The sequence below is a fragment of the Myotis yumanensis genome, unplaced genomic scaffold (assembly GCF_028538775.1).
Source record: "Myotis yumanensis isolate MYYU_CA2020_CCGP unplaced genomic scaffold, mMyoYum1.0.hap1 SCAF_23, whole genome shotgun sequence".
Lineage (NCBI taxonomy): Eukaryota > Metazoa > Chordata > Mammalia > Chiroptera > Vespertilionidae > Myotis > Myotis yumanensis.
In genome coordinates, this window is record NW_027223774.1 from 659,765 (window position 1) to 686,225 (window position 26,461).

The 26,461-nt window shown below is 55.5% G+C and overlaps 1 protein-coding gene and 7 pseudogenes across 1 annotated transcript; all 8 read right to left on the reverse strand.

Annotated features, from left to right (window-relative positions):
* Positions 1-1,481: 1,481 nt before the first annotated feature.
* Positions 1,482-3,041, reverse strand: LOC139000199 (F-box only protein 31 pseudogene; annotated as a pseudogene).
* A 1,540-nt stretch (positions 3,042-4,581) lies between these two features.
* On the reverse strand, positions 4,582-6,141 carry LOC139000200 (F-box only protein 31-like). Its single transcript, XM_070402470.1, has one exon. It carries the CDS (start codon positions 6,139-6,141, stop codon positions 4,582-4,584), a length of 1,560 nt encoding a protein of 519 aa, XP_070258571.1.
* Positions 6,142-7,661: 1,520 nt separating this feature from the next.
* On the reverse strand, positions 7,662-9,212 carry LOC139000201 (F-box only protein 31 pseudogene; annotated as a pseudogene).
* A 1,897-nt stretch (positions 9,213-11,109) lies between these two features.
* LOC139000202 (F-box only protein 31 pseudogene) lies at positions 11,110-12,714 on the reverse strand (annotated as a pseudogene).
* A 1,897-nt stretch (positions 12,715-14,611) lies between these two features.
* On the reverse strand, positions 14,612-16,216 carry LOC139000204 (F-box only protein 31 pseudogene; annotated as a pseudogene).
* Positions 16,217-17,733: 1,517 nt separating this feature from the next.
* Positions 17,734-19,294, reverse strand: LOC139000205 (F-box only protein 31 pseudogene; annotated as a pseudogene).
* Positions 19,295-21,209: 1,915 nt separating this feature from the next.
* LOC139000206 (F-box only protein 31 pseudogene) lies at positions 21,210-22,868 on the reverse strand (annotated as a pseudogene).
* A 1,551-nt stretch (positions 22,869-24,419) lies between these two features.
* Positions 24,420-25,970, reverse strand: LOC139000207 (F-box only protein 31 pseudogene; annotated as a pseudogene).
* Between the last annotated feature and the right edge of the window lie 491 nt (positions 25,971-26,461).

Consider the following 26,461-nt stretch of genomic DNA (forward strand, 5'->3'; position numbering starts at 1 on the left):
AAGCTGCCTGGGTCCGCCCTAAAGTCCAGCCACGCCCCCCAGGGCCTAGCCACGCCCCCTCAGAGAGGAGCCAATTGTAGGACTTGAAACCCATACCCATTAACAGTCACCTCCCTTTCCCATTGCCCCCTCCCTGACCTCCAGGCGTAGGCCCAGGCAGTCATACTCGGCTTTCTGTAGGGGTAAGCCTCCAGGGAGATGCCTATGGGGGGTACGGGGGGCGGTGGGGGGGGTCAGGGAGGGACGTTGCACAGAAATGCAGCAAAAAACCAAAAAAACTCTGATATAGCTACACAATGGAATACTGTACTGCACTGTGGTAAAAAAGATGGAGTTCTTGCCATTTGCAATAGCATGGATGGAACTGGAGACCGTTATGTGTGAGAAATTCCAGGGGAAGTCCATTGTCTCATCACGTGTCTGCATGTATCCGATTGTGGGCTCTCTCCAACCAGCACATAGATGCCAAAGACTTGTGTTGGGAAGTTCTCTATCCCGCCACCTAGGAATGAACAAAGCTCAGTTGGAGTCTGAGTCAGAGGTGTCCCCCGAGGAAGATGAGCTGGAACTGCTGGCATCTTGATGGCTATTCCTGGAATCTGAGGAGCTGCTGCTTTCTGCCTTTCCCCATGTTCCTTCTTTTCTTCAGATCCCCGTGAGGAATGAGAACAGTCCTCATTTGTCTCTGAAGACGCCAACCCAGGAGCCTGTGGCCCCTGCTGTTAAAAAATAGCCCACAACCTTAGTGCCAAAGCACTAAGCTATGCTTTCTGGAGATAATGTATCTGTTAGATAAGCTTTCATAAGGAATGAGCCCTATTGCTATTGGTCATGAGTTCAATGCTAATAAATAAAAAATAGATATTAACTAGGATGACTTTATTTATTTTTGTGTGATTAATCACTGTGCTTTAATTATGTTCAATTCGTAACAATGAAATTGGGGCTCACCACAACATGAAGAATTGTATTAAAGAGGCTCAGCATTAGGAAGGTTGAGACCACTGCTCTAAGGTTTATTTGGACCTCAATTGCTGGCCCCTACCCATCCTGGCCCTGTCCGTGATTGGGCAGGAGGCAACCGACTGATGTGTTTCTCTCACATCGATGTTTATTTCTTTCTTTCCCTCTCTCCCCTACTCTCTCTATACATCAAATATCCTCGGGTGAGGATTCAAAAAACAAACAATGTGGGTAACCTGGTCAGAAGGTGCAATCTTCAAAGTGCATGCAAGCTGCTCCTCCTAAGGGGTCGGGACTGACTGTTTTTTTCTTTCTTTCTTTTCAATATATTTTATTGATTTTCTACAGAGAGGATGGGAGAGGGGTCGAGACCTAGAAACGTCCATGAGAGAGAAACATCGATCAGCTTCCCCCTGCACACTCCCCACTGGGGATGTGCCCGCAAGCAAGGTATATGCCCTTGACCGGAATTGAACCTGGGGCCCTTGAGTCCGCAGGCCGACGCTCTATCCGCTGAGCTACACCGGTCCGGGCAAGGACTGAATGGACTTGAGCAGCTCCAGGAAGGCCTGCGGGGATGGTGCCTCCACATTGTGGAAGGTGTTCTGGACTCTGCCGTACAGGACGAAGGATTTGACCTCCAGCCAGATGAACCCGAAGTGGTTCTCCTCGAACAGGATGAAGACTCCAGGGAAGGGCCAGGGCAAGCCATGTAAGGTAGCAGTGACCACGCCATAGCAACACATCCTGCAGGTTCGGGGGTAGTCCTGGTCTCTTGAGCGCACGCCCACAGGCAGAACAAACGGGACAGGCTGCTCCTCCGAAGCTGCAGCCCTGGACTCCGCGACGCTGGGCTGGCCAGGGCTCTGCCAGCCACGGCCCTCGCTTTCCTCAGTCCCGTCTTCTTGCTGCTGCTCCCTGATCACCTGCTCGTGAACCTCCTGGACCACGCGGGAGAGCTCGTTGAAGTCGCGGAAGATCTCGCCCTCTCGCAGCGGGATGCGGCGCATGAGGTGGATCTCTAAGGTCCCGAAGGAGAATCCCGTGATCTTCGTGACCCTGGCGTACTCGCCATGGAAGCTGAGCATGGCGATCATGAGGCCGAAGGGAAGGTTTTTGCTTTGGAAGAGGCCTGGCCTGATGAGGTCGTCCGGGTGGCTGGGCGGGAGGTAGAGGCGGCGGTAGGTCAGCCAGTCATACCTTTGGTTCCCCCGCAGCCCCCGCCCCCATTCCTCCCCAAGCCGCGCAGGTGAACCCTTTCGGTGGTCGCTCTTGTTGCAGTGGGTGCTGAACATGTTCCTCCGAATCTGCAGGTGGCGGCTGTGGGGCCTGCGGTGGCGGCCTTCCACGCACTCCACCGTGGCCGATTTGCCTTCCGTCAGGCGAATTCTGAACGCGGGCTTGAACTGCATCGGGCCATCCACATGGGTGTTAAGACGAGGCCAGTAGGTCCAACCCATAATGCCTAAGCCGTCCGCCGCTACATAGAGCAGTGTTTTATAGTCCTCGGTATCTTCCTGCCACAATCCCAAAATGTGTCTGTATGGATGGAACAGCTTCGCATAGACTTCTCGATAAGACGTACCTATGGTCTCCAGATTCTGCAAGTTTTCACAAAGGCCGTACTCCTCCCGGCAGCGCCGCCTCCAGATGCTGTCGCTGTGCAGGATGCGGTGGAATTTGGTGCAGACCTGGGCCAGGTTGGGCAGCTCCGTGCCCGGGAGCGAGGAGCAGATCTCCACCAGCATCTCCACAGGCAGGTCCAGCAGCGAGCAGTGCGGGGGCGGCCTGGGGCTCGCGATTCCTCCTCTCCCCGCCCAGCACCGCGCTGCCCCGTCCGCCTCGAGGTGCTTTTGTGCCGGGGCCGGTTGGCCCTCGGCCGCTGCCAGCTCAGCTGGGCGCTGGCGCTTCTGAGGACACCGTTTGCCCTCGGCCGCTGCCAGCTCAGCTGGGCGCTGGCGCTTCTGAGGACATCGCTTGCCCTTGGCCTTTGCCGTCTCAGCTGGGTCCTGGCGCTTCTGACAACACAGACATCCCCACGAAGAGCCCAAGCCGCAGAGGCAAGCGCACTCCTCCATGCCTCCACGCTGAACGGCCACAGCAGAATGGGCCGCTGCCTCTCCTCCACACGCTTTTAAGCTGGCTGGGTCCGCCCTAAAGTCCAGCCACGCCCCCCAGGGCCTAGCCACGCCCCCTCAGAGAGGAGCCAATTGTAGGACTTGAAACCCATACCCATTAACAGTCACCTCCCTTTCCCATTGCCCCCTCCCTGACCTCCAGGCGTAGGCCCAGGCAGTCATACTCGGCTTTCTGTAGGGGTAAGCCTCCAGGGAGATGCCTATGGGGGGTACGGGGGTCGGTGGGGGGGGTCGGGGAGGGACGTTGCACAGAAATGCAGCAAAAAAACAAAAAAAAACTCTGATATAGCTACACAATGGAATACTGTACTGCACTGTGGTAAAAAAGATGGAGTTCTTGCCATTTGCAATAGCATGGATGGAACTGGAGACCATTATGTGTGAGAAATTCCAGGGGAAGTCCATTGTCTCATCACGTGTCTGCATGTATCCGATTGTGGGCTCTCTCCAACCAGCACATAGATGCCAAAGACTTGTGTTGGGAAGTTCTCTGTCCCGCCACCTAGGAATGAACAAAGCTCAGTTGGAGTCTGAGTCAGAGGTGTCCCCCGAGGAAGATGAGCTGGAACTGCTGGCATCTTGATGGCTATTCCTGGAATCTGAGGAGCTGCTGCTTTCTGCCTTTCCCCATGTTCCTTCTTTTCTTCAGATCCCCGTGAGGAATGAGAACAGTCCTCATTTGTCTCTGAAGACGCCAACCCAGGAGCCTGTGGCCCCTGCTGTTAACAAATAGCCCACAACCTTAGTGCCAAAGCACTAAGCTATGCTTTCTGGAGATAATGTATCTGTTAGATAAGCTTTCATAAGGAATGAGCCCTATTGCTATTGGTCATGAGTTCAATGCTAATAAATAAAAAATAGATATTAACTAAGATGTCTTTATTTATTTTTGTGTGATTAATCACTGTGCTTTAATTATGTTCAATTCGTAACAATGAAATTGGGGCTCACCACAACATGAAGAATTGTATTAAAGAGGCTCAGCATTAGGAAGGTTGAGACCACTGCTCTAAGGTTTATTTGGACCTCAATTGCTGGCCCCTACCCAGCCTGGCCCTGTCCGTGATTGGGCAGGAGGCAACCGACTGATGTGTTTCTCTCACATCGATGTTTATTTCTTTCATTCCCTCTCTCCCCTACTCTCTCTACACATCAAATATCCTCGGGTGAGGATCCAAAAAACAAACAAGGTGGGTAACCGGGTCAGAAGGTGCAATCTTCAAAGTGCATGCAAGCTGCTCCTCTTAAGGGGTCGGGACTGACTGTTTTTTCTTTCTTTCTTTTCAATGTATTTTATTGATTTTCTACAGAGAGGAAGGGAGAGGGGTCGAGAGCTAGACACGTCCATGAGAGAGAAACATCGATCAGCTTCCCCCTGCACACTCCCCACTGGGGATGTGCCCGCCAGCAAGGTACATGCCCTTGACCGGAATCGAACCCGGGGCCCTTGAGTCCGCAGGCCGACGCTCTATCCGCTGAGCTACACCGGTCCGGGCAAGGACTGAATGGACTTGAGCAGCTCCAGGAAGGCCTGCGGGGATGGTGCCTCCACATTGTGGAAGGTGTTCTGGACTCTGCCGTACAGGACGAAGGATTTCAGCTCCAGCCAGATGAACCCGAAGTGGTTCTCATCGAACAGGATGAAGACTCCAGGGAAGCGCCAGGGCAAGCCATGTAAGGTAGCAGTGACCACGCCATAGCAACACATCCTGCAGGTTCGGGGGTAGTCCTGGTCTCTTGAGCGCACGCCCACAGGCAGAACAAACGGGACAGGCTGCGCCTCCGAAGCTGCAGCCCCGGACCCCGCGACGCTGGGCTGGCCAGGGCTCTGCCAGCCACGGCCCTCGCTTTCCTCAGTCCCATCTTCTTGCTGCTGCTCCCTGATCACCTGCTCCTGAACCTCCTGGACCACGCGGGAGAGCTCGTTGAAGTCGCGGAAGATCTCGCCCTCTTGCAGCCGGATGCGGCGCATGAGGTGGATCTCTAAGGTCCCGAAGGAGAATCCCGTGATCTTCGTGACCCTGGCGTACTTGCCATGGAAGCTGAGCATGGCGATCATGAGGCCGAAGGGAAGGTTTTTGCTTTGGAAGAGGCCTGGCCTGATGAGGTCGTCCGGGTGGCTGGGCGGGAGGTAGAGGCGGCGGTAGGTCAGCCAGTCATACCTGTGGTCCCCCCGCAGCCCCCGCCCCCATTCCTCCCCAAGCCGCGCAGGTGAACCCTTTCGGTGGTCTCTCTTGTTGCAGTGGGTGCTGAACATGTTCCTCCGAATCTGCAGGTGGCGGCTGTGGGGCCTGCGGTGGCGGCCTTCCATGCACTCCACCGTGGCCGATTGGCCCTCTGTCAGGCGAATTCTGAACGCGGGCTTGAACTGCATCGGGCCGTCCACATGGGTGTTCAGACGAGGCCCGTACGTCCAACCGGTAATGCCTAAGCCGTCCGCCGCTACATAGAGCAGTGTTTTATAGTCCTCAGTATCTTCCTGCCACAATCCAAGAATGTGTCTGTATGGGTGGAACAGCTTCGCATAGACTTCTCGATAAGACGTACCTGTGTTCTCCAGATTCTGCAAGTTTTCACAAAGACCGTACTCCTCCCGGCAGCGCCGCCTCCAGATGCTGTCGCTGTGCAGGATGCGGTGGAATTTGGTGCAGACCTGGGCCAGGCTGGGCAGCTCCGTGCCGGGGAGCGAGGTGCAGATCTCCACCAGCATCTCCACAGGCAGGTCCAGCAGCGAGCAGTGCGGGGGCGGCCTGAGGCTCGTGATTCCTCCACTCCCCGCCCAGCACCGCGCTGCCCCGTCCGCCTCGAGGTGCTTTTCTGCCGGGGCCTGTTGGCCCTTGGCCGCTGCCAGCTCAGCTGGGCGCTGGCGCTTCTGAGGACACTGCTTGCCCTCGGCCGCTGCCAGCTCAGCTGGGCGCTGGCGCTTTTGAGGACATCGCTTGCCCTTGGCCTTTGCCGTCTCAGCCGGGTCCTGGTGCTTCTGACAACACCGACATCCCCGAGAAGAGCCCAAGCCGCAGAGGCAAGCGCACTCCTCCATGCCTCCACGCTGAACAGCCACAGCAGAATGGGCCGCTGCCTCTCCTCCACACGCTTTTAAGCTGGCTCGGTCCGCCCTAAAATCCAGCCACGCCCCCCAGGGCCTAGCCACGCCCCCTCAGAGAGGAGCCAATTGTAGGACTTGAAACCCATACCCATTAACAGTCACCTCCCTTTCCCAGTGCCCCCTCCCTGTCCTCCAGGCTTAGGCCCAGGCAGTCATACTCTGCTTTCTGTAGGGATAAGCCTCCAGGGAGATGCCTATGGGGGGTGGGGAGGGACGTTGCACAGAAATGCAGCAAAAAAACAAAAAAAAACTCTGATATAGCTACACAATGGAATACTGTACTGTACTGTGGTAAAAAAGATGGAGTTCTTGCCATTTGCAACGGCATGGATGGAACTGGAGAGCGTTATGTGTGAGAAATTCCAGGGGAAGTCCATTGTCTCATCACGTGTCTGCTAGTATCCGATTGTGGGCTCTCTCCAACCAGCACATAGATGCCAAAGACTTGTGTTGGGAAGTTCTCTGTCCCGCCACCTAGGAATGAACAAAGCTCAGTTGGAGTCTGAGTCAGAGGTGTCCCCGAGGAAGATGAGCTGGAACTGCTGGCATCTTGATGGCTATTCCTGGAGTCTGAGGAACTGCTGCTTTCTGCCTTTCCCCATGTTCCTTCTTTTCTTCAGATCCCCGTGAGGAATGAGAACAGTCCTCATTTGTCTCTGAAGACGCCAACCCAGGAGCCTGTGGCCCCTGCTGTTTAAAATAGCCCACAACCTTAGTGCCAAAGCACTAAGCTATGCTTTCTGGAGATAATGTATCTGTTAGATAAGCTTTCATAAGGAATGAGCCCTATTGCTATTGGTCATGAGTTCAATGCTAATAAATAAAAAATAGATATTAACTAAGATGTCTTTATTTATTTTTGTGTGATTAATCACTGTGCTTTAATTATGTTCAATTCGTAACAATGAAATTGGGGCTCACCACAACATGAAGAATTGTATTAAAGAGGCTCAGCATTAGTTGAGACCACTGCTCTAAGGTTTATTTGGACCTCAATTGCTGGCCCCTACCCAGCCTGGCCCTGTCCGTGATTGGGCAGGAGGCAACCGACTGATGTGTTTCTCTCACATCGATGTTTATTTCTTTCTTTCCCTCTCTCCCCTACTCTCTCTACACATCAAATATCCTCGCGTGAGGATTCAAAAAACAAACAAGGTGGGTAACCGGGTCAGAAGGTGAAATCTTCAAAGTGCATGCAAGCTGCTCCTCCTAAGGCGTCGGGACTGACTGTTTTTTCTTTCTTTCTTTTCAATGTATTTTATTGATTTTCTACAGAGAGGAAGGGAGAGGGGTGGAGACGTAGAAACGTCCATGAGAGAGAAACATCGATCAGCTGCCCCCTGCACACTCCCCACTGGGGATGTGCCCGCAAGCAAGGTACATGCCCTTGACCGGAATCGAACCCGGGGCCCTTGAGTCCGCAGGCCGACGCTCTATCCGCTGAGCTACACCGGTCAGGGCGAGGACTGAATGGACTTGAGCAGCTCCAGGAAGGCCTGCGGGGATGGTGCCTCCACATTGTGGAAGGTGTTCTGGACTCTGCCGTACAGGACGAAGGATTTCACCTCCAGCCAGATGAACCCGAAGTGGTTCTCATCGAACAGGATGAAGACTCCAGGGAAGCGCCAAGGCAAGCCATGTAAGGTAACAGTGACCACGCCATAGAAACACGTCCTGCAGGTTCGAGGGTAGTCCTGGTCTCTTGAGCGCACGCCCACAGGCAGAACAAACGGGACAGGCTGCTCCTCCGAAGCTGCAGCCCCGGACCCCGCGACGCTGGGCTGGCCAGGGCTCTGCCAGCCACGGCCCTCGCTTTCCTCAGTCCCGTCTTCTTGCTGCTGCTCCCTGATCACCTGCTCGTGAACCTCCTGGACCACGCGGGAGAGCTCGTTGAAGTCGCGGAAGATCTCGCCCTCTCGCAGCCGGATGCGGCGCATGAGGTGGATCTGTAAGGTCCCGAAGGAGAATCCCGTGATCTTGGTGACCCTGGCGTACTCGCCATGGAAGCTGAGCATGGCGATCATGAGGCCGAAGGGAACGTTTTTGCTTTGGAAGAGGCCTGGCCTGATGAGGTCGTCCGGGTGCCTGGGCGGGAGGTAGAGGCGGCGGTAGGTCAGCCAGTCATACCTTTGGTTCCCCCGCAGCCCCCGCCCCCATTCCTCCCCAAGCCGCGCAGGTGAATCCTTTCGGTGGTCTCTCTTGTTGCAGTGGGTGCTGAACATGTTCCTCCGAATCTGCAGGTGGCGGCGGTGGGGCCTGCGGTGGCGGCCTTCCACGCACTCCACCGTGGCCGATTGGCCCTCCGTCAGGCGAATTCTGAACGCGGGCTTGAACTGCATCGGGCCGTCCACATGGGTGTTAAGACGAGGCCAGTAGGTCCAACCGGTAATGCCTAAGCCGTCCACCGCTACATAGAGCAGTGTTTTATAGTCCTCAGTATCTTCCTGCCACAATCCCAGAATGTGTCTGTATGGGTGGAACAGCTTCGCATAGACTTCTCGATAAGACGTACCTGTGGTCTCCAGATTCTGCAAGTTTTCACAAAGGCCAAACTCCTCCCGGCAGCGCCGCCTCCAGATGCTGTCGCTGTGCAGGATGCGGTGGAATTTGGTGCAGACCTGGGCCAGGTTGGGCAGCTCCGTGCCGGGGAGCGAGGAGCAGATCTCCACCAGCATCTCCACTGGCAGGTCCAGTAGCAAGCAGTGCGGGGGCGGCCTGGGGCTCGCGATTCCTCCACTCCCCGCCCAGCACCGCGCTGCCCCGTCCGCCTCGAGGTGCTTTTGTGCCCGGGCCGGTTGGCCCTCGGCCGCTGCCTTCTCAGCTGGGCGCTGGCGCTTCTGAGGACACCGCTTGCCCTCGGCCGCTGCCAGCTCAGCTGGGCGCTGGCGCTTCTGAGGACGATGCTTGCCCTGGGCCTTTGCCGTCTCAGCTGGGTCCTGGCGCTTCTGACAACACAGACATCCCCACGAAGAGCCCAAGCCGCAGAGGCAAGCGCCCTCCTCCATGCCTCCACGCTGAACAGCCACAGCAGAATGGGCCGCTGCCTCTCCTCCACACGCTTTTAAGCTGGCTGGGTCCGCCCTAAAGTCCAGCCACGCCCCCCCGGGGCCTAGCCACGCCCCCTCAGAGAGGAGCCAATTGTAGGACTTGAAACCCATACCCATTAACAGTCACCTCCCTTTCCCAGTGCCCCCTCCCTGTCCTCCAGGCGTAGGCCCATGCAGTCATACTCTGCTTTCTGTAGGGATAAGCCTCCAGGGAGATGCCAATGGGGGTGGGGTAGGGACATTGCACAGAAATGCAGCAAAAAACCAAAACAAACTCTGATATAGCTACACAATGGAATACTGTACTGTACTGTGGTAAAAAAAGATGGAGTTCTTGCCGTTTGCAACAGCATGGATGGAACTGGAGACCATTATGTGTGAGAAATTCCAGGGGAAGTCCATTGTCTCATCACGTGTCTGCATGTATCCGATTGTGGGCTCTCTCCGACCTCACACATAGATGGCAAAGTCTTGTGTTGGGAAGTTCTCTGTCCCGCCACCTAGGAATGAACAAAGCTCAGTTGGAGTCTGAGTCAGAGGTGTCCCCCAAGGAGGATGAGCATGACCTGCTGGCATCTTGATGGCTATTCCTGGAGTCTGAGGAGCTGCTGCTACCTGCCTCTCCGCCATGTTCTTTCTTTTTGTACTGGGCTGCATATTGGGGCACGCTGTGCTGTATGTTCCTGGATCAGACAGATATGAGGGTACTGACATAGGATCAGGCCTTGGGATATGGTCTCATGGTCCCTCCTCAATATATACTGTGTTCTCTGTCCCCGGAAAACATAGATATGAAGGTGAAAATGCTGTGCTGTGTCGGGAACAAATTGCGTAAGCATGGCTTTGTAACTTTGTAGTTTTTGCATATAAATTGCTGAGACTCTTGCAGTCGGCTGCTGCAGTTCAAAGCAAAAGCTGAACTGCAGACAGCTGGCCGGCTTAATAAAGATTCCTAAATTTAAATTCTGAGTCGGTGGTCTATCTCGCTGAGTCAACCCATAATATTTTTCTTCAGATCCCCGTGAGGAATGATAACAGTCCTCATTTGTCTCTGAAGACGCCATCCCAGGAGCCTGTGGCCCCTGCTCTTTAAAATAGCCCGCAACCTTAATGCCATCGCACTAAGCTATGCTTTCTGGAGATAATGTATCTGTTAGATAAGCTTTCATAAGGAATGAGCCCTATTGCTATTGGCCGTGAGTTCAGTGTTAATAAATAAAAAATAGATACTAACTAAGATGTCTTTATTTATTTTTTGTGTGATTAATCACTGTGCTTTAATTACGTTCAACTTGTAACAATGAAATTGGGGGTCACCACAACATGAGGAATTGTATTAAAGGGTCGCAGCATTAGGAAGTTGAGACCACTGGTCCCAGGTTCATTTCGACCTCAATTGCTGGCCCCTACCCAGCCTGGCCCTGCTCCGGGCTTGGGCAGGAGGCAACCGACTGATGTGTTTCTTTCACATCGATGTTTATTTCTTTCTTTCCCTCTCTCCCCTACTCTCTCTAAACATCAAATATCCTCGGGTGAGGATTTGAAAAACAAACAAGGTGGGTAACCGGGTCAGAAGGTGCAATCTTCAAAGTGCATGCAAGCTGCTCCTCCTAAGGGGTCGGGACTGACTGTTTTTTCTTTCTTTCTTTTCAATGTATTTTATTGATTTTCTACAGAGAGGAAGGGAGAGGGGTGTCGACGTAGAAAGGTCCATGAGAGAGAAACATCGATCAGCTTCCCCCTGCACACTCCCCACTGGGGATGTGCCCGCCAGCAAGGTACATGCCCTTGACGGGAATCGAACCCGGGGCCCTTGAGTCCGCAGGCCGACGCTCTATCCGCTGAGCTACACCGGTCAGGGCGAGGACTGAATGGACTTGAGCAGCTCCAGGAAGGCCTGCGGGGATGGTGCCTCCACATTCTGGAAGGTGTTCTGGACTCTGCCGTACAGGACGAAGGATTTCACCTCCAGCCAGATGAACCCGAAGTGGTTCTCATCGAACAGGATGAAGACTCCAGGGAAGCGCCAAGGCAAGCCATGTAAGGTAGCAGTGACCACGCCATAGCAACACACCCTGCAGGATCGGGGGTAGTCCTCGTCTCTTGAGCGCACGCCCACAGGCAGAACAAACGGGACAGGCTGCTCCTCCGAAGCTGCAGCCCCGGACCCCGCGACGCTGTGCTGGCCAGGGCTCTGCCAGCCACGGCCCTCGCTTTCCTCAGTCCCGTCTTCTTGCTGCTGCTCCCTGATCACCTGCTCGTGAACCTCCTGGACCACGCGGGAGAGCTCGTTGAAGTCGCGGAAGATCTCGCCCTCTCGCAGCTGGATGCGGCGCATGAGGTGGATCTCTAAGGTCCCGAAGGAGAATCCCGTGATCTTCGTGAGCCAAGCGTACTCGCCATGGAAGCTGAGCATGGCGATCATGAGGCCGAAGGGAAGGTTTTTGCTTTGGAAGAGGCCTGGCCTGATGAGGTCGTCCGGGTGGCTGGGCGGGAGGTAGAGGCGGCGGTAGGTCAGCCAGTCATACCTGTGGTCCCCCCGCAGCCCCCGCCCCCGTTCCTCCCCAAGCCGCGCTGGTGAACCCTTTCGGTGGTCTCTCTTGTTGCAGTGGGTGCTGAACATGTTCCTCCGAATCTGCAGGTGGCGGCGGTGGGGCCTGCGGTGGCGGCCTTCCATGCACTCCACCGTGGCCGATTGGCCCTCCGTCAGGCGAATTCTGAACGCGGGCTTGAACTGCATCGGGCCGTCCACATGGGTGTTAAGACGAGGCCCGTACGTCCAACCGGTAATGCCTAAGCCGTCCGCCGCTACATAGAGCAGTGTTTTATAGTCCTCGGTATCTTCCTGCCACAATCCCAAAATGTGTCTGTGTGGGTGGAACAGCTTCGCATAGACTTCTCGATAAGACGTACCTATGGTCTCCAGATTCTGCAAGTTTTCACAAAGGCCAAACTCCTCCCGGCAGCGCCGCCTCCAGATGCTGTCGCTGTGCAGGATGCGGTGGAATTTGGTGCAGACCTGGGCCAGGCTGGGCAGCTCCGTGCCGGGGAGCGAGGCGCAGATCTCCACCAGCATCTCCACCGGCAGGTCCAGCAGCGAGCAGTGCGGGGGCGGCCTGGGGCTGGCGATTCCTCCACTCCCCGCCCAGCACCGCGCTGCCCCGTCCGCCTCGAGGTGCTTTTGTGCCGGGGCCAGCTTGCCCTCGGCCGCTGCCAGCTCAGCTGGGCACTGGCGCTTCTGAGGACACCGCTTGCCCTCGGCCGCTGCCAGCTCAGCTGGGCGCTGGCGCTTCTGAGGACACCGCTTGCCCTCGGCCGCTGCCAGCTCAGCTGGGCGCTGGCGCTTCTGAGGACGATGCTTGCCCTGGGCCTTTGCCGTCTCAGCTGGGTCCTGGCGCTTCTGACAACACAGACATCCCCACGAAGAGCCCAAGCCGCAGAGGCAAGCGCCCTCCTCCATGCCTCCACGCTGAACAGCCACAGCAGAATGGGCCGCTGCCTCTCCTCCACACGCTTTTAAGCTGGCTGGGTCCGCCCTAAAGTCCAGCCACGCCCCCCCGGGGCCTAGCCACGCCCCCTCAGAGAGGAGCCAATTGTAGGACTTGAAACCCATACCCATTAACAGTCACCTCCCTTTCCCAGTGCCCCCTCCCTGTCCTCCAGGCGTAGGCCCATGCAGTCATACTCTGCTTTCTGTAGGGATAAGCCTCCAGGGAGATGCCAATGGGGGTGGGGTAGGGACATTGCACAGAAATGCAGCAAAAAACCAAAACAAACTCTGATATAGCTACACAATGGAATACTGTACTGTACTGTGGTAAAAAAAGATGGAGTTCTTGCCGTTTGCAACAGCATGGATGGAACTGGAGACCATTATGTGTGAGAAATTCCAGGGGAAGTCCATTGTCTCATCACGTGTCTGCATGTATCCGATTGTGGGCTCTCTCCGACCTCACACATAGATGGCAAAGTCTTGTGTTGGGAAGTTCTCTGTCCCGCCACCTAGGAATGAACAAAGCTCAGTTGGAGTCTGAGTCAGAGGTGTCCCCCAAGGAGGATGAGCATGACCTGCTGGCATCTTGATGGCTATTCCTGGAGTCTGAGGAGCTGCTGCTACCTGCCTCTCCGCCATGTTCTTTCTTTTTGTACTGGGCTGCATATTGGGGCACGCTGTGCTGTATGTTCCTGGATCAGACAGATATGAGGGTACTGACATAGGATCAGGCCTTGGGATATGGTCTCATGGTCCCTCCTCAATATATACTGTTTTCTCTGTCCCCGGAAAACATAGATATGAAGGTGAAAATGCTGTGCTGTGTCGGGAACAAATTGCGTAAGCATGGCTTTGTAACTTTGTAGTTTTTGCATATAAATTGCTGAGACTCTTGCAGTCGGCTGCTGCAGTTCAAAGCAAAAGCTGAACTGCAGACAGCTGGCCGGCTTAATAAAGATTCCTAAATTTAAATTCTGAGTCGGTGGTCTATCTCGCTGAGTCAACCCATAATATTTTTCTTCAGATCCCCGTGAGGAATGATAACAGTCCTCATTTGTCTCTGAAGACGCCATCCCAGGAGCCTGTGGCCCCTGCTCTTTAAAATAGCCCGCAACCTTAATGCCATCGCACTAAGCTATGCTTTCTGGAGATAATGTATCTGTTAGATAAGCTTTCATAAGGAATGAGCCCTATTGCTATTGGCCGTGAGTTCAGTGTTAATAAATAAAAAATAGATACTAACTAAGATGTCTTTATTTATTTTTTGTGTGATTAATCACTGTGCTTTAATTACGTTCAACTTGTAACAATGAAATTGGGGGTCACCACAACATGAGGAATTGTATTAAAGGGTCGCAGCATTAGGAAGTTGAGACCACTGGTCCCAGGTTCATTTCGACCTCAATTGCTGGCCCCTACCCAGCCTGGCCCTGCTCCGGGCTTGGGCAGGAGGCAACCGACTGATGTGTTTCTTTCACATCGATGTTTATTTCTTTCTTTCCCTCTCTCCCCTACTCTCTCTAAACATCAAATATCCTCGGGTGAGGATTTGAAAAACAAACAAGGTGGGTAACCGGGTCAGAAGGTGCAATCTTCAAAGTGCATGCAAGCTGCTCCTCCTAAGGGGTCGGGACTGACTGTTTTTTCTTTCTTTCTTTTCAATGTATTTTATTGATTTTCTACAGAGAGGAAGGGAGAGGGGTGTCGACGTAGAAAGGTCCATGAGAGAGAAACATCGATCAGCTTCCCCCTGCACACTCCCCACTGGGGATGTGCCCGCCAGCAAGGTACATGCCCTTGACGGGAATCGAACCCGGGGCCCTTGAGTCCGCAGGCCGACGCTCTATCCGCTGAGCTACACCGGTCAGGGCGAGGACTGAATGGACTTGAGCAGCTCCAGGAAGGCCTGCGGGGATGGTGCCTCCACATTCTGGAAGGTGTTCTGGACTCTGCCGTACAGGACGAAGGATTTCACCTCCAGCCAGATGAACCCGAAGTGGTTCTCATCGAACAGGATGAAGACTCCAGGGAAGCGCCAAGGCAAGCCATGTAAGGTAGCAGTGACCACGCCATAGCAACACACCCTGCAGGATCGGGGGTAGTCCTCGTCTCTTGAGCGCACGCCCACAGGCAGAACAAACGGGACAGGCTGCTCCTCCGAAGCTGCAGCCCCGGACCCCGCGACGCTGTGCTGGCCAGGGCTCTGCCAGCCACTGCCCTCGCTTTCCTCAGTCCCGTCTTCTTGCTGCTGCTCCCTGATCACCTGCTCGTGAACCTCCTGGACCACGCGGGAGAGCTCGTTGAAGTCGCGGAAGATCTCGCCCTCTCGCAGCTGGATGCGGCGCATGAGGTGGATCTCTAAGGTCCCGAAGGAGAATCCCGTGATCTTCGTGAGCCAAGCGTACTCGCCATGGAAGCTGAGCATGGCGATCATGAGGCCGAAGGGAAGGTTTTTGCTTTGGAAGAGGCCTGGCCTGATGAGGTCGTCCGGGTGGCTGGGCGGGAGGTAGAGGCGGCGGTAGGTCAGCCAGTCATACCTGTGGTCCCCCCGCAGCCCCCGCCCCCGTTCCTCCCCAAGCCGCGCTGGTGAACCCTTTCGGTGGTCTCTCTTGTTGCAGTGGGTGCTGAACATGTTCCTCCGAATCTGCAGGTGGCGGCTGTGGGGTCTCCGGTGGCGGCCTTCCATGCACTCCACCGTGGCCGATTGGCCCTCCGTCAGGCGAATTCTGAACGCGGGCTTGAACTGCATCGGGCCGTCCACATGGGTGTTAAGACGAGGCCCGTACGTCCAACCGGTAATGCCTAAGCCGTCCGCCGCTACATAGAGCAGTGTTTTATAGTCCTCGGTATCTTCCTGCCACAATCCCAAAATGTGTCTGTGTGGGTGGAACAGCTTCGCATAGACTTCTCGATAAGACGTACCTATGGTCTCCAGATTCTGCAAGTTTTCACAAAGGCCAAACTCCTCCCGGCAGCGCCGCCTCCAGATGCTGTCGCTGTGCAGGATGCGGTGGAATTTGGTGCAGACCTGGGCCAGGCTGGGCAGCTCCGTGCCGGGGAGCGAGGCGCAGATCTCCACCAGCATCTCCACCGGCAGGTCCAGCAGCGAGCAGTGCGGGGGCGGCCTGGGGCTGGCGATTCCTCCACTCCCCGCCCAGCACCGCGCTGCCCCGTCCGCCTCGAGGTGCTTTTGTGCCGGGGCCAGCTTGCCCTCGGCCGCTGCCAGCTCAGCTGGGCACTGGCGCTTCTGAGGACACCGCTTGCCCTCGGCCGCTGCCAGCTCAGCTGGGCGCTGGCGCTTCTGAGGACACCGCTTGCCCTCGGCCGCTGCCAGCTCAGCTGGGCGCTGGCGCTTCTGAGGACGATGCTTGCCCTGGGCCTTTGCCGTCTCAGCTGGGTCCTGGCGCTTCTGACAACACAGACATCCCCACGAAGAGCCCAAGCCGCAGAGGCAAGCGCCCTCCTCCATGCCTCCACGCTGAACAGCCACAGCAGAATGGGCCGCTGCCTCTCCTCCACACGCTTTTAAGCTGGCTGGGTCCGCCCTAAAGTCCAGCCACGCCCCCCAGGGCCTAGCCACGCCCCCTCAGAGAGGAGCCAATTGTAGGACTTGAAACCCATACCCATTAACAGTCACCTCCCTTTCCCAGTGCCCCCTCCCTGTCCTCCAGGCTTAGGCCCAGGCAGTCATACTCTGCTTTCTGTAGGGATAAGCCTGCAGGGAGATGCCTATGGGGGGTGGGGAGGGACGTTGCACAGAAATGCAGCAAAAAAACAAAAAAAAACTCTGATATAGCTACACAATGGAATACTGTACTGCACTGTGGTAAAAAAGATGGAGTTCTTGCCATTTGCAATAGCATGGATGGAACTGGAGAGCGTTATGTGTGAGAAATTCCAGGGGAAGTCCATTGTCTCATCACGTGTCTGCATGTATCCGATTGTGGGCTCTCTCCAACCAGCACATAGATGCCAAAGACTAGTGTTGGGAAGTTCTCTATCCCGCCACCTAGGAATGAACAAAGCTCAGTTGGAGTCTGAGTCAGAGGTGTCCCCCGAGGAAGATGAGCTGGAACTGCTGGCATCTTGATGGCTATTCCTGGAATCTGAGGAGCTGCTGCTTTCTGCCTTTCCCCATGTTCCTTCTTTTCTTCAGATCCCCGTGAGGAATGAGAATAGTCCTCATTTGTCTCTGAAGACGCCAACCCAGGAGCCTGTGGCCCCTGCTGTTAAAAAATAGCCCACAACCTTAGTGCCAAAGCACTAAGCTATGCTTTCTGGAGATAATGTATCCGTTAGATAAGCTTTCATAAGGAATGAGCCCTATTGCTATTGGTCATGAGTTCAATGCTAATAAATAAAAAATAGATATTAACTAAGATGTCTTTATTTATTTTTGTGTGATTAATCACTGTGCTTTAATTATGTTCAATTCGTAACAATGAAATTGGGGCTCACCACAACATGAAGAATTGTATTAAAGAGGCTCAGCATTAGGAAGGTTGAGACCACTGCTCTAGGTTTATTTGGACCTCAATTGCTGGCCCCTACCCATCCTGGCCCTGTCCGTGATTGGGCAGGAGGCAACCGACTGATGTGTTTCTCTCACATCGATGTTTATTTCTTTCTTTCCCTCTCTCCCCTACTCTCTCTATACATCAAATATCCTCGGGTGAGGATTCAAAAAACAAACAAGGTGGGTAACCGGGTCAGAAGGTGCAATCTTCAAAGTGCATGCAAGCTGCTCCTCCTAAGGGGTCGGGACTGACTGTTTTTTCTTTCTTTCTTTTCAATGTATTTTATTGATTTTCTACAGAGAGGAAGGGAGAGGGGTCGAGACCTAGACACGTCCATGAGAGAGAAACATCGATCAGCTTCCCCCTGCACACTCCCCACTGGGGATGTGCCCGCAAGCAAGGTACATGCCCTTGACCGGAATCGAACCCGGGGCCCTTGAGTCCGCAGGCCGACGCTCTATCCGCTGAGCTACACCGGTCCGGGCAAGGACTGAATGGACTTGAGCAGCTCCAGGAAGGCCTGCGGGGATGGTGCCTCCACATTCTGGAAGGTGTTCTGGACTCTGCCGTACAGGACGAAGGATTTCACCTCCAGCCAGATGAACCCGAAGTGGTTCTCCTCGAACAGGATGAAGACTCCAGGGAAGCGCCAGGGCAAGCCATGTAAGGTAACAGTGACCACGCCATAGCAACACATCCTGCAGGTCCGGGGGTAGTCCTCGTCTCTTGAGCGCACGCCCACAGGCAGAACAAACGGGACAGGCTGCTCCTCCGAAGCTGCAGCCCCGGACCCCGCGACGCTGGGCTGGCCAGGGCTCTGCCAGCCACGGCCCTCGCTTCCCTCAGTCCCGTCTTCTTGCTGCTGCTCCCGGATCACCTGCTCGTGAACCTCCTGGACCACGCGGGAGAGCTCGTTGAAGTCGCGGAAGATCTCGCCCTCTCGCAGCCGGATGCGGCGCATGAGGTGGATCTCTAAGGTCCCGAAGGAGAATCCCGTGATCTTGGTGACCCTGGCGTACTCGCCATGGAAGCTGAGCATGGCGATCATGAGGCCGAAGGGAAGGTTTTTGCTTTGGAAGAGGCCTGGCCTGATGAGGTCGTCCGGGTGGCTGGGCGGGAGGTAGAGGCGGCGGTAGGTCAGCCAGTCATACCTTTGGTCCCCCCGCAGCCCCCGCCCCCATTCCTCCCCAAGCCGCGCTGGTGAACCCTTTCGGTGGTCTCTCTTGTTGCAGTGGGTGCTGAACATGTTCCTCCGAATCTGCAGGTGGCGGCGGTGGGGCCTGCGGTGGCGGCCTTCCATGCACTCCACCGTGGCCGATTGGCCCTCCGTCAGGCGAATTCTGAACGCGGGCTTGAACTGCATCGGGCCGTCCACATGGGTGTTAAGTCGAGGCCAGTAGGTCCAACCGGTAATGCCTAAGCCGTTCGCCGCCACATAGAGCAGTGTTTTATAGTCCTCGGTATCTTCCTGCCACAATCCCAGAATGTGTCTGTATGGGTGGAACAGCTTCGCATAGATTTCTCGATAAGACGTACCTGTGGTCTCCAGATTCTGCAAGTTTTCACAAAGGCCAAACTCCTCCCGGCAGCGCCGCCTCCAGATGCTGTCGCTGTGCAGGATGCGGTGGAATTTGGTGCAGACCTGGGCCAGGTTGGGCAGCTCCGTGCCGGGGAGCGAGGTGCAGATCTCCACCAGCATCTCCACAGGCAGGTCCAGCAGCGAGCTGTGCGGGGGCGGCCTGAGGCTCGTGATTCCTCCACTCCCCGCCCAGCACCGCGCTGCCCCCGTCCGCCTCGAGGTGCTTTTCTGCCGGGGCCTGTTGACCCTCGGCCGCTGCCAGCTCAGCTGTGCGCTGGCGCTTCTGAGGACATCGCTTGCCCTCGGCCGCTGCCAGCTCAGCCTGGCGCGGGCGCTTCTGAGGACAATGCTTGCCCTTGGCCTTTGCCGTCTCAGCTGGGTCCTGGCGCTTCTGACAACACCGACATCCCCACGAAGAGCCCAAGCCGCAGAGGCAAGCGCACTCCTCCATGCCTCCACGCTGAACAGCCACAGCAGAATGGGCCCCTGCCTCTCCTCCCCTCGCTTTTAAGCTGGCTGGGTCCGCCCTAAAGGCCAGCCACGCCCCCCCGGGGCCTAGCCACGCCCCCCTCAGAGGGGAGCCGATTGTAGGACTTGAAACCCATACCCATTCATAGTCACCTCCCTTTCCCAGTGCCCCCTCCCTGCCCTCCAGGTGTAGCCCCAGACAGTCATACTCTGCTTTCTGTAGGGATAAGCCTCCAGGGAGATGCCTATGGGAGGTGCGGGGGGCAGGGGGGGGCGGGGAGGGACATTGCACAGAAATGCAGTAAAAAAACAAAAAAACCTCTGATATAGCTACACAATGGAATACTGTACTGCACTGTGGTAAAAAAGAAGCAGTTCTTGCCATTTGCAACAGCATGGATGGAACTGGAGAGGGTTATGTGTGAGAAATTCCAGGGGAAGTCCATTGTCTCATCACGTGTCTGCATGTATCCGATTGTGGGCTCTCTCCGACCTAACACATAGATGCCAAAGACTTGTGTTGGGAAGTTCTCTGTCCCGCCACCTAGGAATGAACAAAGCTCAGTTGGAATCTGAGTCAGAGGTGTCCCCCGAGGAAGACGAGCTGGAACTGCTGGCATCTTGATGGCTATTCCGGGAGTCTGAGGAGCTGCTGCTTCCTGCCTTTCCCCCATGTTCCTTCTTTTTGTACTGGGCTGCATATCGGGGCGTGCTGTGCCGTATGTTCCTGGAGCAGACAGATGGGAGGGTACTGACATCGGGTCAGGCCTTGGGATATGGCCTCATGGTCCCCTCCTCAATATATACTGTGTTCTCTGTTCCCGGAAAACATAGATAGGAAGGTGATAATGCTATGCTGTGTCGGGAACAAATTGCGTAAGCAGGACTTTGTAACTTTGTAGTTTTTGCAAATAAATTGCTGTAACTCTTGCAGTCGGCTGCTGCAGTTCAAAGCAAAGGCTGAACTGCAGACAGCTGGCCAGCTTAATAAAGGTTCCTAAATTAAAATTCGGAGTCGGTGGTCTATCTCGCTGAGTCAACCCATAACATTTTTCTTCAGATCCCATTGAGGAATGATAACAGTCCTCATTTGTCTCTGAAGACGCCATCCCAGGAGCCTGTGGCCCCTGTCTTTAAAATAGCCCGCAACCTTACTGCCAATGCACTAAGCTATGCTTTCTGGAGATAATGTATCTGTTAGATAAGCTTTCATAAAGAATGAGCCCTATTGCTATTGGCCGTGAGTTCAGTGTTAATAAATAAAAAATAGATATTAACTAAGATGTCTTTATTTATTTTTGGTGTGATTACTCACTGTGCTTTAATTACGTTCAACTTGTAACAATGAAATTGGGGGTCACCACCACATGAGGAATTGTATTAAAGGGTCGCAGCATTAGGAAGTTGAGACCACTGGTCACAGGTTCATTTCGACCTCAATTGCTGGCCCCTACCCAGCCTGGCCCTGCTCCGGGCTTGGGCAGGAGGCAACCGACTGATGTGTTTCTCTCACATCGATGTTTATTTCTTTCTTTCCCTCCCTCCCCTACTCTCTCTACACATCAAATATCCTCGGGTGAGGATTCAAAAAACAAACAAGGTGGGTAACCTGGTCAGAAGGTGCAATCTTCAAAGTGCATGCAAGCTGCTCCTCCTAAGGGGTCGGACTGACTGTTTTTTCTTTCTTTCTTTTCAATGTATTTTATTGATTTTCTACAGAGAGGATGGGAGAGGGGTGGAGATGTAGAAACGTCCATGAGAGAGAAACATCGATCAGCTTCCCCCTGCACACTCCCCACTGGGGATGTGCCCGCAAGCAAGGTACATGCCCTTGACGGGAATCGAACCCGGGGCCCTCGAGTCCGCAGGCCGACGCTCTATCCGCTGAGCTACACCGGTCAGGGCAAGGACTGAATGGACTTGAGCAGCTCCAGGAAGTCCTGGGGGGATGGTGCCTCCACATTCTGGAAGGTGTTCTGGACTCTGCCGTACAGGACGAAGAATTTCACCTCCAGCCAGATGAACCCGAAGTGGTTCTCATCGAACAGGATGAAGACTCCAGGGAAGCGCCAGGGCAAGCCATGTAAGGTAGCAGTGACCACGCCATAGCAACACATCCTGCAGGTCCGGGGGTAGTCCTGGTCTCTTGAGCGCACGCCCACAGGCAGAACAAACGGGACAGGCTGCTCCTCCGAAGCTGCAGCCCTGGACTCCGCGACGCTGGGCTGGCCAGGGCTCTGCCAGCCACGGCCCTCGCTTTCCTCAGTCCCGTCTTCTTGCTGCTGCTCCCTGATCACCTGCTCGTGAACCTCCTGGACCACGCGGGAGAGCTCATTGAAGTCGCGGAAGATCTCGCCCTCTTGCAGCCGGATGCGGCGCATGAGGTGGATCTCTAAGGTCCCGAAGGAGAATCCCGTGATCTTCGTGACCCTGGCGTACTCGCCATGGAAGCTGAGCATGGCGATCATGAGGCCGAAGGGAAGGTTTTTGCTTTGGAAGAGGCCTGGCCTGATGAGGTCGTCCGGGTGGCTGGGCGGGAGGTAGAGGCGGCCGTAGGTCAGCCAGTCATACCTGTGGTCCCCCCGCAGCCCCCGCCCCCATTCCTCCCCAAGCCGCGCAGGTGAACCCTTTCGGTGGTCTCTCTTGTTGCAGTGGGTGCTGAACATGTTCCTCCGAATCTGCAGGTGGCGGCGGTGGGGCCTGCGGTGGCGGCCTTCCACGCACTCCACCGTGGCTGATTTGCCCTCCGTCAGGCGAATTCTGAACGCGGGCTTGAACTGCATCGGGCCATCCACATGGGTGTTAAGACGAGGCCAGTAGGTCCAACCCGTAATGCCTAAGCCGTCCGCCGCCGCATAGAGCAGTGTTTTATAGTCCTCGGTATCTTCCTGCCACAATCCCAAAATGTGTCTGTATGGGTGGAACAGCTTCGCATAGACTTCTCGATAGGACGTACCTGTGTTCTCCAGATTCTGCAAGTTTTCACAAAGGCCGTACTCCTCCCGGCAGCGCCGCCTCCAGATGCTGTCGCTGTGCAGGATGCGGTGGAATTTGGTGCAGACCTGGGCCAGGTTGGGCAGCTCCGTGCCCGGGAGCGAGGAGCAGATCTCCACCAGCATCTCCACAGGCAGGTCCAGCAGCGAGCAGTGCGGGGGCGGCCTGGGGCTCGCGATTCCTCCACTCCCCGCCCAGCACCGCGCTGCCCCGTCCGCCTCGAGGTGCTTTTGTGCCGGGGCCGGTTGGCCCTCGGCCGCTGCCAGCTCAGCTGGGCGCTGGCGCTTCTGAGGACACCGCTTGCCCTCGGCCGCTGCCAGCTCAGCTGGGCGCGGACGCTTCTGAGGACACTGCTTGCCCTCGGCCACTGCCTTCTCAGCTGGGCGCGGACGCTTCTGAGGACACTGCTTGCCCTCGGCCACTGCCTTCTCAGCTGGGCGCTGGCGCTTCTGAGGACATCGCTTGCCCTTGGCCTTTGCCGTCTCAGCTGGGTCCTGGCGCTTCTGACAACACAGACATCCCCACGAAGAGCCCAAGCCGCAGAGGCAAGCGCACTCCTCCATGCCTCCACGCTGAACAGCCACAGCAGAATGGGCCGCTGCCTCTCCTCCACACGCTTTTAAGCTGGCTGGGTCCGCCCTAAAGTCCAGCCACGCCCCCCAGGGCCTAGCCACGCCCCCTCAGAGAGGAGCCAATTGTAGGACTTGAAACCCATACCCATTAACAGTCACCTCCCTTTCCCATTGCCCCCTCCCTGACCTCCAGGCGTAGGCCCAGGCAGTCATACTCGGCTTTCTGTAGGGGTAAGCCTCCAGGGAGATGCCTATGGGGGGTACGGAGGGCTGGGGGGGGGGGGGTCGGGGAGGGACGTTGCACAGAAATGCAGCAAAAAACCAAAAAAACTCTGATATAGCTACACAATGGAATACTGTATTGCACTGTGGTAAAAAAGATGGAGTTCTAGCCATTTGCAATAGCATGGATGGAACTGGAGAGGGTTATGTGTGAGAAATTCCAGGGGAAGTCCATTGTCTCATCACGTGTCTGCATGTATCCGATTGTGGGCTCTCTCCAACCTAACACATAGAAGGCAAAGTCTTGTGTTGGGAAGTTCTCTGTCCCGCCACCTAGGAATGAACAAAGCTCAGTTGGAGTCTGAGTCAGAGGTGTTTTCCAAGGAATATGATCGGGAGCTGCTGGCATCTGGATGGCTATTCCTGGAGTCTGAGGAGCAGGTGCTTTCTGCCTTTCCCCATGTTCCTTCTTTTCTTCAGATCCCCGTGAGGAATGAGAACAGTCCTCATTTGTCTCTGAAGACGCCATCCCAGGAGCCTGTGGACCCTGCTGTTTAAAATAGCCCGCAACCTTAGTGCCAACGCACTAAGCTATGCTTTCTGGAGATAATGTGTCTGTTAGATAAGCTTTCATAAGAAATGAGCCCTATTGCTATTGGTCATGAGTTCAATGTTAATAAATAAAAAATAGGTATTAACTAAGATGTCTTTATTTATTTTTTGTGTGATAAATCACTGTGCTTTGATTATGTTCAATTCGTAACAATGAAATTGGGGCTCACCACAACATGAGGAATTGTATTAAAGGGTCGCAGCATTAGGAAGTTGAGACCACTGGTCTCAGGTTCATTTCGACCTCAATTGCTGGCCCCTACCCAGCCTGGCCCTGCTCCGGGCTTGGGCAGGAGGCAACCGACTGATGTGTTTCTCTCACATCGATGTTTATTTCTTTCTTTCCCTCTCTCCCCTACTCTCTCTAAACATCAAATATCCTCCGGTGAGGATTTGAAAAACAAACAAGGTGGGTAACCTGGTCAGAAGGTGCAATCTTCAAAGTGCATGCAAGCTGCTCCTCCTAAGGGGTCGGGACTGACTGTTTTTTCTTTCTTTCTTTTCAATGTATTTTATTGATTTTCTACAGAGAGGAAGGGAGAGGGGTGTCGACGTAGAAAGGTCCATGAGAGAGAAACATCGATCAGCTGCCCCCTGCACACTCCCCACTGGGGATGTGACAGCAAGCAAGGTACATGCCCTTGACCGGAATCGAACCCGGGGCCCTTGAGTCCGCAGGCCGACGCTCTGTCCGCTGAGCTACACCGGTCAGGGCGAGGACTGAATGGACTTGAGCAGCTCCAGGAAGGCCTGCGGGGATGGTGCCTCCACATTGTGGAAGGTGTTCTGGACTCTGCCGTACAGGACGAAGGATTTCACCTCCAGCCAGATGAACCCGAAGTGGTTCTCATCGAACAGGATGAAGACTCCAGGGAAGCGCCAAGGCAAGCCATGTAAGGTAGCAGTGACCACGCCATAGCAACACACCCTGCAGGTTCGGGGGTAGTCCTGGTCTCTTGAGCGCACGCCCACAGGCAGAACAAACGGGACAGGCTGCTCCTCCGAAGCTGCAGCCCCGGACCCCGCGACGCTGGGCTGGCCAGGGCTCTGCCCGCCACGGCCCTCGCTTTCCTCAGTCCCGTCTTCTTGCTGCTGCTCCCTGATCACCTGCTCGTGAACCTCCTGGACCACGCGGGAGAGCTCATTGAAGTCGCGGAAGATCTCGCCCTCTTGCAGCCGGATGCGGCGCATGAGGTGGATCTCTAAGGTCCCGAAGGAGAATCCCGTGATCTTCGTGACCCTGGCGTACTCGCCATGGAAGCTGAGCATGGCAATCATGAGGCCGAAGGGAAGGTTTTTGCTTTGGAAGAGGCCTGGCCTGATGAGGTCGTCCGGGTTGCTGGGCGGGAGGTAGAGGCGGCGGTAGGTCAGCCAGTCATACCTGTGGTCCCCCCGTAGCCCCCACCCCCATTCCTCCCTAAGCTGCGCAGGTGAATCCTTTCGGTGGTCTCTCTTGTTGCAGTGGGTGCTGAACATGTTCCTCCGAATCTGCAGGTGGCGGCGGTGGGGCCTGCGGTGGCTGCCTTCCACACACTCCACTGTGGCCGATTGGCCCTCCGTCAGGCGAATTCTGAATGCGGGCCTGAACTGCATCGGGCCGTCGACATCGGTGTTAAGACGAGGCCAGTAGGTCCAACCGGTAATGCCTAAGCCGTCCACCGCTACATAGAGCAGTGTTTTATAGTCCTCGGTATCTTCCTGCCACAATCCCAAAATGTGTCTGTATGGGTGGAACAGCTTCGCATAGACTTCTCGATAAGACGTACCTATGGTCTCCAGATTCTGCAAGTTTTCACAAAGGCCGTACTCCTCCCGGCAGCGCCGCCTCCAGATGCTGTCGCTGTGCAGGATGCGGTGGAATTTGCTGCAGACCTGGGCCAGGTTGGGCAGCTCCGTGCCGGGGAGCGAGGAGCAGATCTCCACCAGCATCTCCACAGGCAGGTCCAGCAGCGAGCAGTGCGGGGGCGGCCTGGGGCTCGCGATTCCTCCACTCCCCGCCCAGCACCGCGCTGCCCCGTACGCCTCGAGGTGCTTTTGTGCCGGGGCCGGTTGGCCCTCGGCCGCTGCCAGCTCAGCTGGGCGCTGGCGCTTCTGAGGACACCGCTTGCCCTCGGCCGCTGCCAGCTCAGCTGGGCGCTGGCGCTTCTGAGGACATCGCTTGCCCTTGGCCTTTGCCGTCTCAGCTGGGTCCTGGCGCTTCTGACAACACAGACATCCCCACGAAGAGCCCAAGCCGCAGAGGCAAGCGCACTCCTCCATGCCTCCACGCTGAACAGCCACAGCAGAATGGGCCGCTGCCTCTCCTCCACACGCTTTTAAGCTGGCTGGGTCCGCCCTAAAGTCCAGCCACGCCCCCCCGGGGCCTAGCCACGCCCCCTCAGAGGGGAGCCGATTGTAGGACTTGAAACCCATACCCATTCATAGTCACCTCCCTTTCCCAGTGCCCCCTCCCTGCCCTCCAGGTGTAGCCCCAGACCGTCATACTCTGCTTTCTGTAGGGATAAGCCTCCAGGGAGATGCCTATGGGAGGTGCGGGGGGCAGGGGGGGGGCGGGGAGGGACATTGCACAGAAATGCAGTAAAAAAACAAAAAAACCTCTGATATAGCTACACAATGGAATACTGTACTGCACTGTGGTAAAAAAGAAGCAGTTCTTGCCATTTGCAACAGCATGGATGGAACTGGAGAGGGTTATGTGTGAGAAATTCCAGGGGAAGTCCATTGTCTCATCACGTGTCTGCATGTATCCG